The sequence below is a fragment of the Drechmeria coniospora genome, chromosome 03, assembly GCF_001625195.1.
Source record: "Drechmeria coniospora strain ARSEF 6962 chromosome 03, whole genome shotgun sequence".
Taxonomy (NCBI): Eukaryota; Fungi; Ascomycota; class Sordariomycetes; order Hypocreales; family Ophiocordycipitaceae; genus Drechmeria; species Drechmeria coniospora.
This window is the reverse complement of record NC_054391.1, coordinates 7,453,320-7,470,322: the sequence shown is the minus strand read 5'-3', so window position 1 is coordinate 7,470,322 and position 17,003 is coordinate 7,453,320. Positions and strand designations below refer to the sequence as shown.

The following is a 17,003-nucleotide window of genomic DNA, read 5'->3' as shown; positions in this document are numbered from 1 at the left end:
AGGGTGCGGGGGAAGCGCAGGCTCAGGGTCGGTCGAGGATTGGTAGAAACCGTGGGTGTGAAATTGCACTCCAATCGCCAAACTGTCCTATCGAAGAGTGTATAAGTCTCTCGGCCCAAAATCAAGAATATAAGAAACAACAAGAGAGGTCAGCACCGCCATCCGCACGCGGCTCCTGCGCTCACGCACCAGGACAACAGCTGGCATGGCCATGAGACAAGGGCGAGACCCTTCTTTCCTCCACGGCACGAGGGCCATTGCATCGACAGACCACATGCATGCTGCAGGCACCAAAGCCCTCGCGTCGCCTGGCCCCGGCCTCAGAGTCCGGGTCCGAGGTCCGGGGTTGCGACCGAGGAGGAGGGGGAAAAGAATGTTCCCGACAATAGTCCAGCCGCTTCTTCAAGTTTGCCATGGTCATCATCCACTACCCGGTCTCTCCATCGACGTCCTGCTCCGGGAGTTACCTTCGCCCCCTCGCAGCGCCCCGCCTTGGTGACCCCGTCCCCAGTCCTGGCCACAGCAGAGCCAAATGGTACCCAGGGTGATGACGCTGCGTGCCGGCATCATTTCTTCCTCCTCTCCTTCTTGGTTCCCGTCTTCTTCCCTTTGTCTCCCCTCGCGGCCCTTTATAGGATCAGGCACTTGTGCGACTTCTTCTTAGGCATGGGCGGCTCAAGCGCGGCGACGATGGCCTGCGGATCATGGTCAGTCTCCCGTCCTGCCCTTGACTTCGGCCGGGCGCATACCTCATCGAAGACATCCTTTAGCTTGAATTGCGTGAGCGCGCTGCACTCGACGTATTTCACGGCACCGAGGTCCTTGGCCATACGCTCGCCATCCTCTCTCCTGACGGGTGACATCTTCTGCCTCGACAACTTCTCCCTGACACTGGGGTCATCGCGCAAGTCCACCTGGGTACCGACGATGAGGCACGGGACGCCGGGGCAGTGGTGGTGCACCTCGGGGAACCATTTCTCGCGGACGTTCTCGAACGAGGCGGGGGATGTGACGCTGAAGCAGACGAGGAAGACGTCGGTCTGAGGGTAGGAGAGGGGTCGAAGTCTGTCGTAATCTTCTTGTCCAGCCGTGTCGAACAAGCCGAGTGTGTAGGGCTCGTCGCCAATCCTGTGGCGGCCGATCAGCGTCCGCTCGGATCAAAGTCGCACGTGCTTCCACGGCGGCAAGCGCCCAGAGGATGGGCACGTGCACGGCTGGCATCCGAGCCGAGCATGGGAAGGTGGGAAAGGGGCGACGAACATGACGGTGACGGCATAATTGTCGAAGACGGTAGGGACATATTCCGAGGGGAATTTGTTGGTCGTGTAGCTGATGAGGAGGCACGTCTTGCCCACAGCACCGTCACCGACGACGACACACCTGGTGGGAGAAATCGCGGCAGTTAGCGAGAGCGTCCTGGAGACGAAGACGAAGCGAAGGGGTGGCGTGGGAGGGCCGGGGTGGCCTTTCATCACCGCCGGCTCGGCGACGACTCATCATTCGCCCCAAGGCTTCCTACGGCTTGCCGTAGGCGACGGGCCGATGCCCTTTGGGGGCGGCCGATGAGGCAGGCCAAAGGGGGGCGGAGCAGGTGCCGGCACGTACTTGATGGTTGCGACGACGGTCATTGTTGCGTTGGGGTGCGAGCGCCGCGACAGGGGCCGAACTGTCCAGACGTGGAGGCTCGAGGCGCGGATGCCGTTATCGCAGCACGTTCCGCTGGGGGAAGAAGACGGACGCGGGGCAGGTAGGAGACGGGAGACGGCGATGCGGGAGGAGGGAGGAGTAGAGGGGCGGCGATGGGCTGCGGTGGTGGTGATGGAGGATGGAAATTGGCGACGGTGGATGATGGATGGGAGGACAAAGGGTTGGTACGAATGGGAGCGGCGGGACAATCACACGCCAGGTTGGTGGATGTCGGCGGCTGGTCCGAAGGCCCCAAGGTCTCGTTTGCTGCGACAAAAAGGCGAGCGAAACAAAGCCAAGGACCTACCGAGACAAAAGTACCCACCTATCATTTTCTTGTACCGACGAAGCGGAGCGTTGTACGACGTGGGGTACCGAACCACGCGTCCCGCCGTACCTGAGTACCTGGCAGCGCCGCCGATGGGCCTTGCCCGGTACCAAGGGTACGTTACTCCAGTACATAGACCATAGGTGCCTAAATCCTTTCAAGGCCCCAGCGCCCTGGTACTTGTACCTGCTAACCTTCCTAGCACTGCTAAGATGCCACTGCATCTCAAGCACGTCCGGATATTGGGCCTGGAGTACGGAGTACTTGTACAAGTAATATAATGCTGGGGTACTATTTAACCTGCCTACCTGTACAGTACCTCATGGTAACGAGGGTACAGTACTTTAATTATCGCTGCACCTGGCTGACAGTTCGAGCAGGGCGCGCACACACTACCAACACCCCCAAGTACGGACGGCAATGCATGGAGTACCAGTGCTCCGTGGGTACTGGGCCGAGTTCGCGCCAAGTTCGGCTGGAACACCATGGCGATTGAGCAACAGCTGGCCCTTTTCATGCAATTACCCGACCTTGGCGTGTCCGGTGGCACCTAGGAGCGCAAGCATGGCCGTACTGTAGAACGGCAGTGACGAGAATCGCGTTGGACTGGCGAGTCGAGGGGTGAGATCGCAGGTGCTGCCCCGGCGCATGTCAGGCAATATCCACCATCCACCCAGTACAGTATCACCAGACCACGGTTTTGCTGCACCAAACTGCTCTTCCTCGCGTGCCATGCGCATGCACTCTGCACGCGTACGGTGAGCGAGTACGCAAAAGGCAAGTAGCTACTAACTCCCATGCACACGTATTCGCAAGCAATGTAGAATCAAGAGTGCCAACCTGCCTCACAAAGCACCATCCAACGAGAGACTTGCAGCTATTAGCAGGTCCCGCGGAAAGGCGCTTCACTTTGGTGCGAGTACGCGAGTATTACTTTGTGCCTGCATGTGCAGTAGCAGCGGCAGGCACCAACAAATATGGTGGTGGTTCGTTGTAGCTTGTCACTATAGGTAAGTTGGTGGGTGGTCGGCGCAGTGGTGAGTAACCTAGTACTCAGTATTTATACTTCATGTACCTGTAATTAAGTACTACTAGGTAGGCACCAGTCATGGTAGTAAGTACCTAGTAGTTACAAGTATTACCCGCGAGTACTTAATAGAGTGAAATGGAATGCTCCGTACTGTTCTTCCCCAGCGCATGTGTGAGGTCTGCAGAGCACATGCGATGCGAGGTCTGCAAGGCGAGGACAAACATTTGCTCAACCTGTACATGCATACTTGTGGGATGCAATCCACCTTCCAACCTTTGTTCTGTTATCTTCCATCAGTATCGCTCAAGCCGCCCTGGGCATGTCGTAATCTGGCATGTCCCACCGTCGACATACTCGCCATGTCACATGGAGGCGCTATTGAAAGAGAACGGCCTGGAACACGAACGCGGGAACGATGCCGCCTTGTCCAAATAAATGAGTAAAATGCCATACGAGCCCCCTAACCGTCCGGCACTCCCTAACAACAACCTGCCCATGGTACGCCATAGGCATGATCGTATTCGTGTCAAGCTCAGTCTAGGGTAGCCGCTGCCATCGGAACAAGCCAAGACGAAGAATGCGAACGAAACTCGGAGGGAGATATCATGCCTCTGGTAGTAAAGTTCGTACTTGTTATTGTACCGCCATCTGGCATTTTTAAACACTCACGCGAGTGAGCGTGAATGATATAGTATGATTTATGTAGGAAACTCCATCTATATTCCCCGCCCAGCAAGGCTGGACCAGGGCACGACGCCCACCATCCGCCAAACACTGGCCACCTAGCTGCCTTTCTAATTCGCGGCTCCAAACGACCATCAAGACATCACCGCCAAGGCCATGCCTTACTTCCTGATTCTGGTTGCTCAGAGCGTGCACACCGTACGCGTGCTGACGTGTGGTGTAATGTGGGCCGCGCTTGCCCATGCATGAGCGCATTTACATACTTGCGTACCCGAGAAAGAGCATCCGCATGCTCACACAGACGTGACGGGAACCGTACTGTACGAGCACTGGCGGCCACTGTGAGGAACCACACAGGTCGATGAGTCGGTCCGGTCGTCTTCCTTGCCACCCACACAAGGGTTCAACGGCCTGCAAGTTTCGCAAGGGCAGCAAACGACTCGATGAAACAGGGGCCTTGCTCTGCGCAAGTTGCCGATCAAACGTCCTCTAGGCCCGAACCAGTCTATCCGACAGGACCATCGTCTCTGTCGGGAAGGGGAGCGAGGAGGAACCATGGCCGCTGACGAAACAACTCGACAGTGTGTTGACCAGCATGCAGGCCGGCATGAAAACTTGCCGTTGCAGGGATACCAGTCATGGCCGCCTGCTCTCTTGGTGGGCACACTGGCAGGAGGCGCCTCCGATCGTCCTCTTGAATCATCGAAAGCCCAGACAAGACACGGCCAGCCGCATCGCCAACCGCTCGGCCTGCGCTTGCTAGATCTGGTTTGCGGCGACCCTGCTTCGTCTCGTCGGCTCCTCCATCGTCCCGTCAGATATCGCCTCGCCTCGACACACTCGAAGCCGCTCACGCACCAACGCAAAAGAACAAATTGCGATCACGCCTGATCCGCACCCGAAGCTGGAACAGTTCCACAGACGAGAAAGGCAGCACCGTGATAGAGAATCCCCTCCCCCCCAGCAATCTGCACTGTCCCTGCCGTCATCCGACGCTAGATGGCAGGTATCGTCAACCAAAAAGCAACAATCTGGCTTCTGTACGACTGTCCGAAACAGAACATGTGTTCGGCATTTACAAGTTTAAAACCTTGACCGTCGTCCCACGGACTTGGTATCGGGCAACAGCGAAGGTTGCCTGAAATCGACATGCACCTCGTCTCCGTCTGCACGTAGCAGCTGAGGTATATGTGTGCGTCAAAGCGGGAAAGGGTGCTGTCCAGTCACTCATCCTTGCATTAAAAGTGGAAAAAACCAGTACGTCCTACAAGCCATTCTTCGTCGCTACGGCAGCAGCTTCGAGCATCCGAGAAACCGAGCAGCGAGAGGCTCGACTCTGGTTGACCACCCACAGTCTCAGCAACGGCGACAGCACAAGCGATTTAATGCGGCATCATCCCGTCGTTTCGAGCACTCGCATGTGCGAGATTCGGCCGCCCAAGTTCTGGTCGGGGGTCCTTCTGTTGACGAGACCCACCCAGCCCGGCCCAGCCGGACAAGAGCGAGGCTAGTCGTCCGGGGTCCGAGTTCCGAGTCCCGGGTTTCGAAATCCGGGTCCCATCTCCAAACAGCATTCGGTTCGGCTGATACCACTCGCTACCTTCGCAGCCAGCCATAGTAGTTGGACGTGGTAAGTGCAAGTTTGTATCATCGTACCCTGCTGGGACGTTCTCTACCCTCACCACACACGACACAATGCGTCCAAATCCGAGTTGTTGCGAGGACGCAGCATCCGAATGGATTAACAGTCGACCGAAGACATGATTTCGTCCCCAAGTAAATCGCGCGGCAACTGGTGGCCACCGAGACCATGTCTGCCGTGAAGTGTATAAAGTCGGAGGTTGAAACCGGAGAACCATATACAGCGGGGACGCAGATGGCCACTCGATGGAGAAACGAGACATTCGTCGTAGTTCAGCCCGGGCCTTACCTGTCAAGGCTCCTGTTGAATTGTCCCTCCTGACGCCCGTTCCCAAGCGAGGGCACATCATCAAGAAGACACTTCTCAGATGATGCTGATTGCTGCCATGCTGCGGATTCGACGCGGAGATGACGCAGAGTGGCACATTGGGCTGCCGGCCTACACCAGGGGAACTCTTGGACGACGAAGCTTTTCTTCCAACTCCATGTTGCTTCACTGCACATGCATTAGTACAAAAACAAGCGCACATACCCTGGCTGACAGAAAGCTGTAAAAATCTACAAGTAATTACCGTGTACGGAGTCATTATATTCTGTACATAAACACAGACATGTAGCCAGATCTAGAAGTACTTGCACAAATCACACGATGAGGAATTCCAAAAGGATAGTAATTTATCACCGAGCTCCTAGCATGCCCTGATGCACTTTATTTTTCAGTAGGATTTATGATTCATACCAATTTGAAAGTGGACGTACTTCGTACCTGAAATTACTCAGGTGCATACAAGTTGGGACCCAGTGCTCCGTCCTCAGTACCTACAGTCCAAATAGTACAGTAGGTACAAGTGCATGTGCAGCCAGCAGTGCCCTGTGCCCATTCAGCAATACTTACAACTACTTACGTACCTAGTACAGTACATACAGTACCTCGTAATACCTAATTACTTGTACTCCGCGCTCCGTACGGAGTACTAACCTAGTAATTACGGAGTACTGTAGTGGGACACGAGTACGGAGCCATAGTTCTTCGAGGCTGAGGACTGTGCTTGCAGTAATGCTTGCGCTTGCTGTAAAATGTGCGCCATGGATGCCAGGGGCACACTGGCGACACGTCCACCGCTAAAGTAAGGATCTTGCACTTGCTACGCGCCACCCCAAGACACAGGACACAACAACCACAATTTTAGATGTCTTGTGCAGCTAGCAGAGCTCGATACTCGACTTGAATCTTCAAACTCCTTCTCAGCTCGACATCCGCCATCGCCCTGTACAATGTCGGGCGAGCAGCACACCATCGACGAGCTCCTCCGTCGCTACCTGAAGCTTCTCGACGAGTATACCCACCTGCGGCAAGAGCTGCAAGGGCTCCAGGCTGCTGTGTTCCAGCAACTCGCGCGGGCAAACTTCTCGGCAGAAAGAGGGCTGAGGTATGGGATGGATCAATACGACGCACGGATGCAGGCGCAGAGAGTTCTGAGGATCCAAGCGGGCGATCATGGCCCAACGAGCTTCTCGGTTGAGCTGCCTGCTTCACAGCCCGAATGCGAGAAGACGCCTGGGCTCGAACACAAATCAGAGGCGGCAGAAATTGATGATTCAAGACCTGAAGAGTCGGACGATGATACGACGCCAAAGCAGCCGCCGCCCGGGTCCCAAGATCCCCTCCGCTGGTTCGGCGTCCTTGTCCCGCAGCCGCTGCGCGCCGCTCAGAGCCTGTCGATTGAGGCCGTGGAACGCGTCCTGCCGCGACTGGCTTCCATCGAGGCCGAATTGCTGGCCGTGGAGATTGAGGTGAAGAGGGCGAGGAAGCGGAGGGCCAAGGCGGCGGCCGCCGCGGAAAGGAGCAAGCTCGAGCATGATAGCTCAGAGGCTAGGAGGACCAGGTTCACGGAGACGGTTGATGCAAGATGATCCATCGAAAAATCATCGCATTGGCAGCATCGGCAGCATCGGCAGCATCGAGAGGGAGCACCAAAGAAGGCGTTTCGGAAAGCCTACAGTCTCGGAACCGAATTTGGCTCAGAGGCACGGTCGCATCTATTTACGTACATACATACTCATGCATGTGGGGTATCATCCGGAAGTCAAACATATCTCCTTGTCAACAAATTCAGCGTCGTCAAGACGTCTTCCATCTCGTCTCCCAATTCACCCCCTGGCCCTATTGCCAGGCGCAGTTGCGCTGCGATGCCATTGATTGCGATGATGGAGTGCTTGAATCTGCGCCCCATCATTTCCGTCGAGCTCATGAGCAGCGTGCAACAGAGCTGCAGAGCCGCAAGCCGGAACTCTGAGGCGAGAGGGGAAAGGGATCCCGGACCGGAGAAGTCGCAGCCGGCAACGGTGGTGACGAGGTTCATCCACTCCTCCTCCGTGCCGATGGGGGACTGCTCCACGACGTGGACGAGGATGCGGGCGATTTCGATGGCTCGAGACGAGTCGGCGTCCGACATGGTCGTCGCCATACCTTGCAGCATGCCGGACAGATCTTTGCTCAGAATCTCCCACCCTTGATGGCGCAGGAATATTTGGCGACCTTCTTCCAGCGTCGTCAGAGCCTCGAGGGCGACGAGGGCGGGAGACCTAAAGTCGAGCTTGTCAAGCATGGCGCCGCGATAGAGGTCCATGAGCAAGTCGATTAGGCCCGTCGCCTCCTTTCGCAACAGCTCATTCTCGTCTTCCCTCAGCCAGAGGGCCAGGGCTCGGATGGCAGATAGAACGAAGGGATCATCGTCCGCTCTGTCGGTGATCGAGTCCCACGCCAAGGTTCGGTGCGAACCGGTTGACGTGTCCACAGCGCCGGCTCTCGCATCGGGATGGAGACCCATCGCGCCAGCAAAGGAAGCGTCCCACCGATCGCGCAGGTACTCGGCCGTCACGGACATGGTCTCCGAAATGCTTGTCCTGATCTTGAGCAGGCTGTCCGGCGGCATGATGAATGTTTCCAACGACTCGTCCTCCAGCGACTGGACTAGGTAGCCGATGAAGATGCAAATAACATCGAACCCAGATGCCAAGCGCCGACATGCATTGGACTCCTCTGGAGCGTTGAGTCTTTCGAGGAGTGTTGGGAGGGACGAGCGTATGTCGATGAGGATGAGGCTGATGAGCATGTAGCTAAACGGCTTCCCATCCTTTGGCTCATCGGTGAAGAGAAGCTTGGAGGCCGCGGCGGGATATGCTTGAAGGAGAGAGGCGGCCGCGATCGTGTAGGCCGATCTCGCTTCGGGCGAAGGCCGGCTGACGACAAGGCCCTTGATGAAGCCAACCAGCGACGGGAGCCATCTTGGGACTACCGGAAGGACCTGGTCGACGTTAGCCGACTTTTCTGCACGCAGCCGTCATCGAGCACCGGACATACCGATGGATCTGCCTGCCGAAGAAATGCACCGGTGAATTCCAAGAGTGTCACGCCATCAGTACCGGTGAATGACGAGACGAGGCACTGCATGTTTTCATCCACATCTTCGGACAGGGCCGCCTTGTCGTCGACGACAGTCATGGAGGTGAGCCAGGCGAAGCGAAGGATTTCCAAGACTACGGCGTGCGAGGGCGCGATCTCGGTGAGAGGGCTGAGGTCTTCGATCCTGACGAGAGCCTGTGCGCCGCTCGCAGTGGTGACCAAAGCATGCAGAAGCTCCAGCAAGAGCCCCGTCGTTTCCCCGGAGCTGGCCGTCGAGATGGTCAGTGGGAGGAAGGGGGGCGAGCGAGCGCCACGCAGGAACGTGTACGTGGACAAGAACGACGGACAAGAATGGTTTCATACCTGTAGAGCAGTGCACCGACCAAGCGCGGTATCCTGTCGGTAAACTTGGGCGCGCTCTTGAAATCCTGCGGCAGAAGGGAGGCAAACGTGTGCAGGACGGAGACGACGAGGTCCAGCATCTCTTTCGCATTGTTTCTCGACGGCTTGGAGCCCGTGCGCAGGAGCCTGTCGAGGAAGCTGGCGGACATGCTCTCCCAGAGGCTCTGGATAACATCGACATCACGGCGGAGCTCGAGAGAGTTGTCGAGGACTGATTTGAGCAGGGCTAATCCAACGAATCGCTGAGTGTCATCTTTCGTCCTGAGAAGCTGCCGGATCTTGACGATGCTGGCACCGTCATGCCCGAGAGCTGCCTCACTCGAGGCCTCATCCATATCCGTATGAGATGGGCGTATGGATGTTGTAACTACGGCGCCCGTTTGGCCGATGTTGATGAGGCAGAAACTGCAGAGAATTGCTGGATGAGGCCTAACTTGTCTTATTGTGTTGCAGTACGTACTAACATGTACTGTACCTACTACAAACTCCGTACCTCAGTTCAGTAGTGTTCCCCAGTAGTACCTCGTACAAGTAGTACATGTATGTTCCCACCACCCGGTAGGTACTGGCAACAAGGCATCTACAGGCAGGTACCTACTATTAATATTTACCTAGAAGGCAGGGTTATCTGGCAGCGAGATTACCAAGGCCTCAACCTACCTACTAGGTACCTACCTACCTAATATAATGCCCCCCCGACATCACCTACAAGAACCTATGCAAGTACACTTAAGTACCAGGTACGGAGTAAGTACTCGGTACAGTTCGCTGGACTCCGCAGATAGCCGGGTTTCTCCAGCCTGGGTGGTTCTATTACATGTACAACAGTATAAAGAACTTACGAGCACAGATGTCGGTGCTCGACATATGTGCTCGTTATGGAATTGGCTACTGCGCAGGCGAGGTGATAATGAACTACCTATCGCGATGAAAGTAGTAGAAAGCAAAGATCGACCTGCTGTAGTACGGTTGTCGGTAGCCGATGGAAGACTCGTACCCATACCAGTAGGCTATATTCCATAGCGCACCATCTAATACTCCGTACACCTCCTCCGTACAGTACTTGTACATGCATGTGCAAGTGCACATACAAGTACGTACAGTACAAGTACCCTGGGCACCAATTACAGGCTACTTGGCACTTGCACCCTTGCCAGGTATGCGAACTAAGGAGCATACTCCGTACACCTACTTACAACCATAGTTGTACCTTATTACCGAGTCCCTTCTCCATACATGTGCACCTTGGCTCGGGAGCTCTGCGGCTTCGACAGTCCGTCCCTTCTTCGACGTCCGCTTCCACTCCCTCACTCGACAGGCCGGAGGCAGCTGAGAATTGGGAAATGGAATGAGCCACGTACGCACCATGTCTGGATCTTCCCAGAACAAGAACAAACGCGCTTCTTCTCCGCTGTCCTCCCGCTCGCCTCCTGATTCCGTCCACTCGGTTGACGACGGCGACCAACTCGATCTTCAGGACGACGCCGATGCCGTCCTCGACGATGACCCGATTCACGTGCAGCAATTAAACCCACCGCTGTCGTTTAAGCGGAAGAAAAGGGTCCCTTCGCAGTCGACGCCGTCCCGCCTCTTCACCAGCCTGACCGGTGGTTTGCCCTCCGGCCATGCATCCCATCCCTCTCATGCTGCCGGCCCCTCGCAGCGAGCCGGCCCGAGCAACATCGATGGTGCGAGCAAAGATAACCTTTCCCTGGATTGGCATGTCGAGGGTCCTGGCCGGCGGGTCGGATATGAAGACTTGACCGCCATCGACTGGATTTTCGAGTACACCAAGGAGCGCCAGCGGCTACGGGTCCTTTCCTCCAGCGCAAGTGGCTTGGTGGGATATCTGCGGCTCCTTGCCGATGCTAGCCAGATATGGATCGTCCTCCTCCTCACCGGCATGCTCGTCGGCGCGATCGCAGCCGGCATTGACGTCACCACCAACTGGCTGGGCGATCTCAAGCTGGGCTTCTGCTCGAGCGGACCCGAGGGCGGCCACTTCTACCTCAACAAGAGCTTCTGCTGCTACGGATATGATCAGGGCTCCAAGTGTGCGGGATGGAAGTCGTGGAGCGATGCTCTGGGCATCCATGCCGCCGGTGGCAAATGGATCATCGGATACCTCTTCTACGTCGCCTTCTCCGTGAGCACGACCCCTTCCCTTCCACTCCACCGCGTCGCCAGTTACTGATGGGGAACATGCTCAGATGACTCTAGCCTACTGCGCTGCGGTTTTGGTCCAGGAGTACGCCGTGCACGCGAAGCATAGCGGCATCCCCGAGATCAAGACCGTCCTGGGCGGCTTCGTCATCCGAAGGCTTCTGAGCACCTGGACGCTGGTAACCAAGTCTCTTGGACTGGCATGTACTTCCATGGCCATCCTCGGAAGGCGCTCGCTTACATCGGCCAGATTCTCGCCGTTGGCTCTGGCATGTGGCTGGGCAAAGAAGGTCCTCTCGTTCACGTTGCTTGCTGTTGCGCGAACCTGTTCATTAAGCTCTTCCGCAATATCAGCGACAATGAGGGTTAGGCGCACCTTTCCCACCGCGACCAACATTGGCCTTGCTAATTCGTCGCAGCTCGGAAGCGAGAAGTGCTCTCTGCTGCGGCAGCGTCGGGGATATCCGTCGCCTTTGGCTCGCCCATCGGCGGTGTCCTGTTCAGTCTTGAGGAATGTTCCTCCTGGCCCCGTATTGCATTACCCGACGATTGTACTGACCTCATGCAGCAACTGTCATACTATTTCCCCGACAAGACCATGTGGCAGAGCTTCGTGTGCGCCATGACGGCCGCAGTTGCTCTGCAGGCCTTTGATCCCTTCCGCTCCGGCAAGCTTGTCCTCTACCAGACCAAGTACACGGCCGAGTGGCACAGCTTCGAGTTCGTGCCCTACGCGCTCCTCGGCATCTTTGGCGTAGGCTTCCAACCCCGTCCTGTTGTCATTATGTTTCCCAGATGGCTGACGAACCGCAGGGAGTCTACGGCGGCCTCTTCATCAAGGCGAACATGACCGTCGCCCGGTGGAAGAAGGACAGGGGCTGGGTGCCGGGCCCTATCGTGCAGGTCCTCGCTGTCGCCCTCCTGACGGCCCTCATCAACTACCCCAACTTTTACATGAAGGTACAGACTTCGGAGCTAGTCTCGAACCTCTTCGCCGACTGCTCGCGCGTTCTCGACGACCAAATTGGCCTCTGCAAGACGGGCGCCGCCTCCGCCAGCACTATTATTTTGCTCGTCTTCGCCGCCGTCCTCGGCTTCGTCCTTTCCGCACTCACCTTTGGTCTCCATATTCCAGCCGGAATCATCCTTCCGTCCATGGCAATCGGTGCCCTCACGGGCCGCGCCGTCGGCATCATCATGGAGATTTGGGTCTCCAACCACCCCAAGTTTTTCGTCTTCTCAACCTGCCCTCCCGACGGGGCGTGCATCACGCCCGGCACCTACGCCATCATCGGAGCCGCGGCCGCCCTCGCCGGCGTGACCCGTATGACCGTCTCCATCGTCGTAATCATGTTTGAGCTCACCGGCGCCCTCACCTATGTCTTGCCCATCATGGTGGCCGTCATGATTTCCAAGTGGGTTGGCGACGCATTCTCGAGGCGCGGTATCTACGAGTCGTGGATTCATTTCAACGAGTACCCCTTCCTCGACAACAGCGAGGAGACCACCATTCCCGACCTATCCGCGAGCGACATCATGACGCGCATCGAGGACCTTGTCGTCCTCACCGCCACTGGCCACACCATTGCCTCACTCAACACCGTCCTCGAGATGCACCAGTACCGCGGCTTCCCCGTCGTCTCCGATCCGCGCGAGGCCATTCTTCTCGGCTACATCTCCCGTGCGGAGCTTAGCTACAACATTCGTAACGCAACCCGTCCGCCGCGCGCTCTCGGCCCCGAGACCGAGGCCTTCTTCTCGCACCAACCCCTCGCCGATCCGCGCACCACTCTCGACCTTCGTCCTTGGATGGACCAGACACCCCTCACATTGTCCTCTCAGACGAGCCTCCACCTCGTTGTTACCTACTTCCAGAAGCTGGGCCTGCGGTACGTGCTGTTCAATGACCGGGGCGTCCTCCAGGGACTCCTCACCAAGAAGGATGCCTGGTACGTCCTCGACGGCGCGGATGAGACGCGACGCACCGAAGGTTCCATCATCACCGGGGGAGGCGCTGGCGTGAGTAACGGAAATGGGCTGAGGCGTGACCGTGACGAGAACGAAGAGAGAGCCTTCCTTCGCGAGGAGGAGGCTATGGACGACCGGGAGGATGGTGAGCCGATGCTATAGTTGTCGCTGCCTTCTGCTCCTGCCTGCTTGGCATTCCTGCTGGACGCTTGTCCGAGATGGATGCCAACGATAATGAGGCACAATTTAATCAATCGCCATAGATCTAATTGACGAAGATGGCACAAGCAAATGAGATACGGCGAAGCCCACACCGGTTCAAATTACGTTCTTTCTCGTATGCAACTGAGCAACTTCAACTCACGTAGCACCTCCACGGGGAACCCCACCCGCTAGTTACCACTCGCTGTTCTCGCGTCCCGAGGATATTATATCCTCACCGAACACCAATATGACGCAAGGTTATTGCTGGCTGCTTGGGAACGTTGACATCAATCGCATCGTGGCGATGGGAGGTCTTTCGGTGCCAATTTTTGAACGCTGGCGCGGGACGTTTCACATCATGCTATGTACCAAAAACCGTTAAGGATTCTCCCCCCTGACCAGATTGCTCAGTACTCAAAGTCATCATCCACCGCCGGCGCCTTGCTTTTCGCCACGCTCTCCTGCTTCCTGTACATCTCCGCCACTTGCCTGCTGCTAGTCGCAGCATCGGGCTTCTTGTCGTCGCGAATTTTAATGAAGCGCGGAAATCGCAAGCTAATGCCTTTGTCGCCTGCCGGGTCCACCCCCTCCTTGGATCCTGCTTTGTAGCGAGGGCTGAGGGTCAAGTCGGCAGTCTTGACCTCCCAAACGTATCGAGGCTCGAACCACACATCCGGCTGGTGCTGTGTGCCAGATGAGTGGGAATAGAACGGTTTTGGCCGTGCAATGGTTATCTGAGACAGTTGAGAGTGTAACTCCTCGAGAACCTGCTCCGAGAAGCCAGTACCGATGTTGCACACAGTTTCATACGTCTCTGTCGAAGGGTTGTAGCAGGCCAGCAAGAATGCGCCGTAGACAGATGTACGTTTGCCCTTGCCGTAATAGGCCCCCAGGACGACGAGGTCGAGAGAATCGCCCACCCCGGAAAGGTAATCTTTCTTGACCTGTACGTCATGTCAGAAAGGGGGAGCAAATAAGCAATCAGGCGCATGGTTTACCTTGAGCCAGTTTCGACTTCGCTTGCTAGGCTCGTACCCGCTCTCCGTCCCGTCCAGCATCTTGACCATGAGTCCCTCGCACGAAGCCTTGACACTTTCATCAAGGAAGACCTGAATCTCATCGAGTTCCTGCCCATTCATGAATGTGGCAAAGGAGAATTCGCCATCCACCGGCGTGAAGGCTCCCCGCAGGAGCTCTCGTCGCTCGCGAAGCGGCCTTTGCACAACTGGTTCCCCGTTCAGGTAAAGCAGATCAAAGGCAAACACACAAACCTTGACCTTCACTTCCTCCGATTTGACATCTTTCTTCTTGCGTGTCATCAACTGTTGGAAAGGCAACACCTTCTTCTCATCCACATCCCACGCAACGGTCTCACAGTCGAGAACAAAGCTCTTTGTCCCCCCCTTGACCCATGTATGCAGCTTCTCGAGAATATCTGGGTACTTGCGCGAAAGGTCCTCGGAGTTTCTCGAAAAAATGCTGGCGACTCCGTCTGCCGCTGCCTTGCTTGCTCCGGCAGTCGCTTGGCTCAGTTCCTGTGGTGCGTCCTTGGCAACGTAGTGGATTTGTGCCCGCTCCCCATCGTACTTGTACTCGCACGTGAACTCTTGATCCTCAAAACGATCCAAGACCTCGGTGATGGCCTTGGTCGGCTTGGCCAGCATGGGTTTCAACGGAACCCCGGGACGAAGCTTGCAGTGGTCTTGAAGGTTCATGATTCCGTATTTGAGCATCGCTGGAATGATGACGTCGTAGCTCGGAAGCTCACTGCCAACTTGTCAATTCTCATCCGACTGTCGTACCCCTTCATTCGCCAATTGCCAATATGTGACGCACCTGTATACCGTTTTCAATACCGACTCTCCATTTTCCAACTCAGTTGTGGTCGGCATTTTGCCCTTCTTCTCGGCTTCATGACAGACGATCGCTTGGGCCAGAGATACTAGAACGGTCCTCTCGGCAAGACCGAGCCTCAACTTACCTTCAAGGAACCGAACAATAAACTTGGCTTCGCTCGGCCCACCTTTGTCCTTGGTGATGTCAACTTTGCCAGTAACGCGGGAATCAGATGCAGACAGCAACTTCTTGATGCCGTCAACCTTTCTGCCCTGGGCTCCGTTGCCCGCCACGGTTGCAACGCTCATCAGACCTTGATGGACACCTCTGACACTTAACGGTTTCGGCTTGAACATGGTCGGCTGCGTACTTCTGCTTTTCACTGCCACCAGCCCCAAGTCGCCAATATCCTTTTGATCGGCCTTTATGACCTGGAGACTTCGTCCCGTCGTCTCCCCGATGGCTTTCATGATGAGTGACTCTCCAATGCCAAGCTCAACACCAGCATAATCAGGGGCAAGCTTGTTGATCATGAGCAAGACGGTTGGCAGCAAGTCATCGGGGGTAAGCCGGATGACCTGCCGGAGGAACAGGGAACAGTGCTCCATAATGATCAACCGTTTTGTCGTCATCTCAACAAGAGAAAACGTTTGGCATAGCGCAGCGTATGGGACAGGATCCCCAGCTTTCCAGTCCGGGTATGGGTGCTTGGCCTTGGCCGTGAGTTGGGTCTGAACCTTCGCGCGGGCCTCGGCAGCGTCCTCCTTGCTCTCTTCTTCGACTACAGGCTGTTCTGTTTCGGATTCGGACTCGCATTTCACCTCTGAACAAATCTCCTCTTTTGAGCATTCTTTTGCTGTGGGTGGAGATTGTGGCCGACAATCCTTTGTCTGCGAGCTTGTCGGCACAGGGCTCATCGTGCCTTTGTCTTTCGACGGAGGGCTGCTAGACCTTTCCATCTTATTCAATGGTCGAGACTTCTGGTCTATGGCACAGTCGTCGTCGTCGTCTTCGATCTTGACTCGGCTCCGTCTCGCTCGCTTAGCAACGGGGGCGTCGTCATCCTCGTCTTGACCTTCCCGCTTGATAGGCCGTTTCATCGAGTCTACCCACACCTCAGTATCCTGAACAGTATGGATGGTAAGAACAGACATGCTCACCCTTTTCAGGATCTGTGTTTTCCTTGGCACTCATGTCCCTCTCCCCATCCTCATCGGCAGTCTCGACAGTCTCGTCCCTCTTTTCGGTTTTCGTCTTGGTCGCGAAGCTCAGCATCATCTGTCGCTGTGGCGCCGGACCCTGTGCACCGAAGTACTTTCTTCATGGGCGCCGAAAGTCAGCAGGGGATGTTCGATGCAGAAAGCGATCGCGACAGTTCTTGTCACGCACCCTAATGTGCTCTGGCTGGGCTTCACGTACCCGAGGTTCGCCTGTTTTGGTGCCATGATGTGCAGTCGTTTCGATAAAATTGATGACTGCACAATATTTTGACGAAGAAAAGAGGAGAAGGCTCGTCTCAGCATGAGACGATGTTGTGAAGGATATGATGTGCCTCGAAGGTAGATGCAGTCAACCAATTGCTACCATGACGCGCCTGGTGGGCTTGCATCGCGTTAATTGGCTTGGCGAGACTGGCAGCGTAGAGTCGCGCCAAA

At 56.2% G+C, this 17,003-nt stretch overlaps 5 protein-coding genes across 5 annotated transcripts; 2 read left to right on the top strand and 3 right to left on the bottom strand.

The window, feature by feature from the left end:
- Nucleotides 1-629: 629 nt before the first annotated feature.
- On the bottom strand, nt 630-1,628 carry DCS_07805 (Cell division control protein 42; the record flags this gene model as incomplete). Its single annotated transcript, XM_040805089.1, has 4 exons — nt 630-695; nt 750-1,128; nt 1,261-1,380; nt 1,606-1,628. 4 exons carry the CDS (start codon nt 1,626-1,628, stop codon nt 630-632), a joined length of 588 nt encoding a protein of 195 aa, XP_040655193.1.
- Nucleotides 1,629-6,644: 5,016 nt separating this feature from the next.
- On the top strand, nt 6,645-7,283 carry DCS_07804 (uncharacterized protein; the record flags this gene model as incomplete). Its single annotated transcript, XM_040805088.1, has 1 exon — nt 6,645-7,283. One exon carries the CDS (start codon nt 6,645-6,647, stop codon nt 7,281-7,283), a length of 639 nt encoding a protein of 212 aa, XP_040655192.1.
- A 173-nt stretch (nt 7,284-7,456) lies between these two features.
- DCS_07803 (DUF1941 family protein) lies at nt 7,457-9,512 on the bottom strand (the record flags this gene model as incomplete). The annotated part of the gene is made up of 3 exons (XM_040805087.1): nt 7,457-8,677; nt 8,734-9,040; nt 9,139-9,512. 3 exons carry the CDS (start codon nt 9,510-9,512, stop codon nt 7,457-7,459), a joined length of 1,902 nt encoding a protein of 633 aa, XP_040655191.1.
- Nucleotides 9,513-10,543: 1,031 nt separating this feature from the next.
- On the top strand, nt 10,544-13,470 carry DCS_07802 (voltage-gated chloride channel; the record flags this gene model as incomplete). Its single annotated transcript, XM_040805086.1, has 5 exons — nt 10,544-11,323; nt 11,388-11,519; nt 11,591-11,705; nt 11,760-12,094; nt 12,154-13,470. 5 exons carry the CDS (start codon nt 10,544-10,546, stop codon nt 13,468-13,470), a joined length of 2,679 nt encoding a protein of 892 aa, XP_040655190.1.
- Nucleotides 13,471-13,919: 449 nt separating this feature from the next.
- DCS_07801 (DNA ligase) lies at nt 13,920-16,793 on the bottom strand (the record flags this gene model as incomplete). The annotated part of the gene is made up of 5 exons (XM_040805085.1): nt 13,920-14,456; nt 14,511-15,279; nt 15,349-16,453; nt 16,509-16,666; nt 16,738-16,793. The coding sequence occupies 5 exons, from the start codon at nt 16,791-16,793 to the stop codon at nt 13,920-13,922; spliced, it is 2,625 nt and encodes an 874-aa protein (XP_040655189.1).
- Nucleotides 16,794-17,003: the final 210 nt, after the last annotated feature.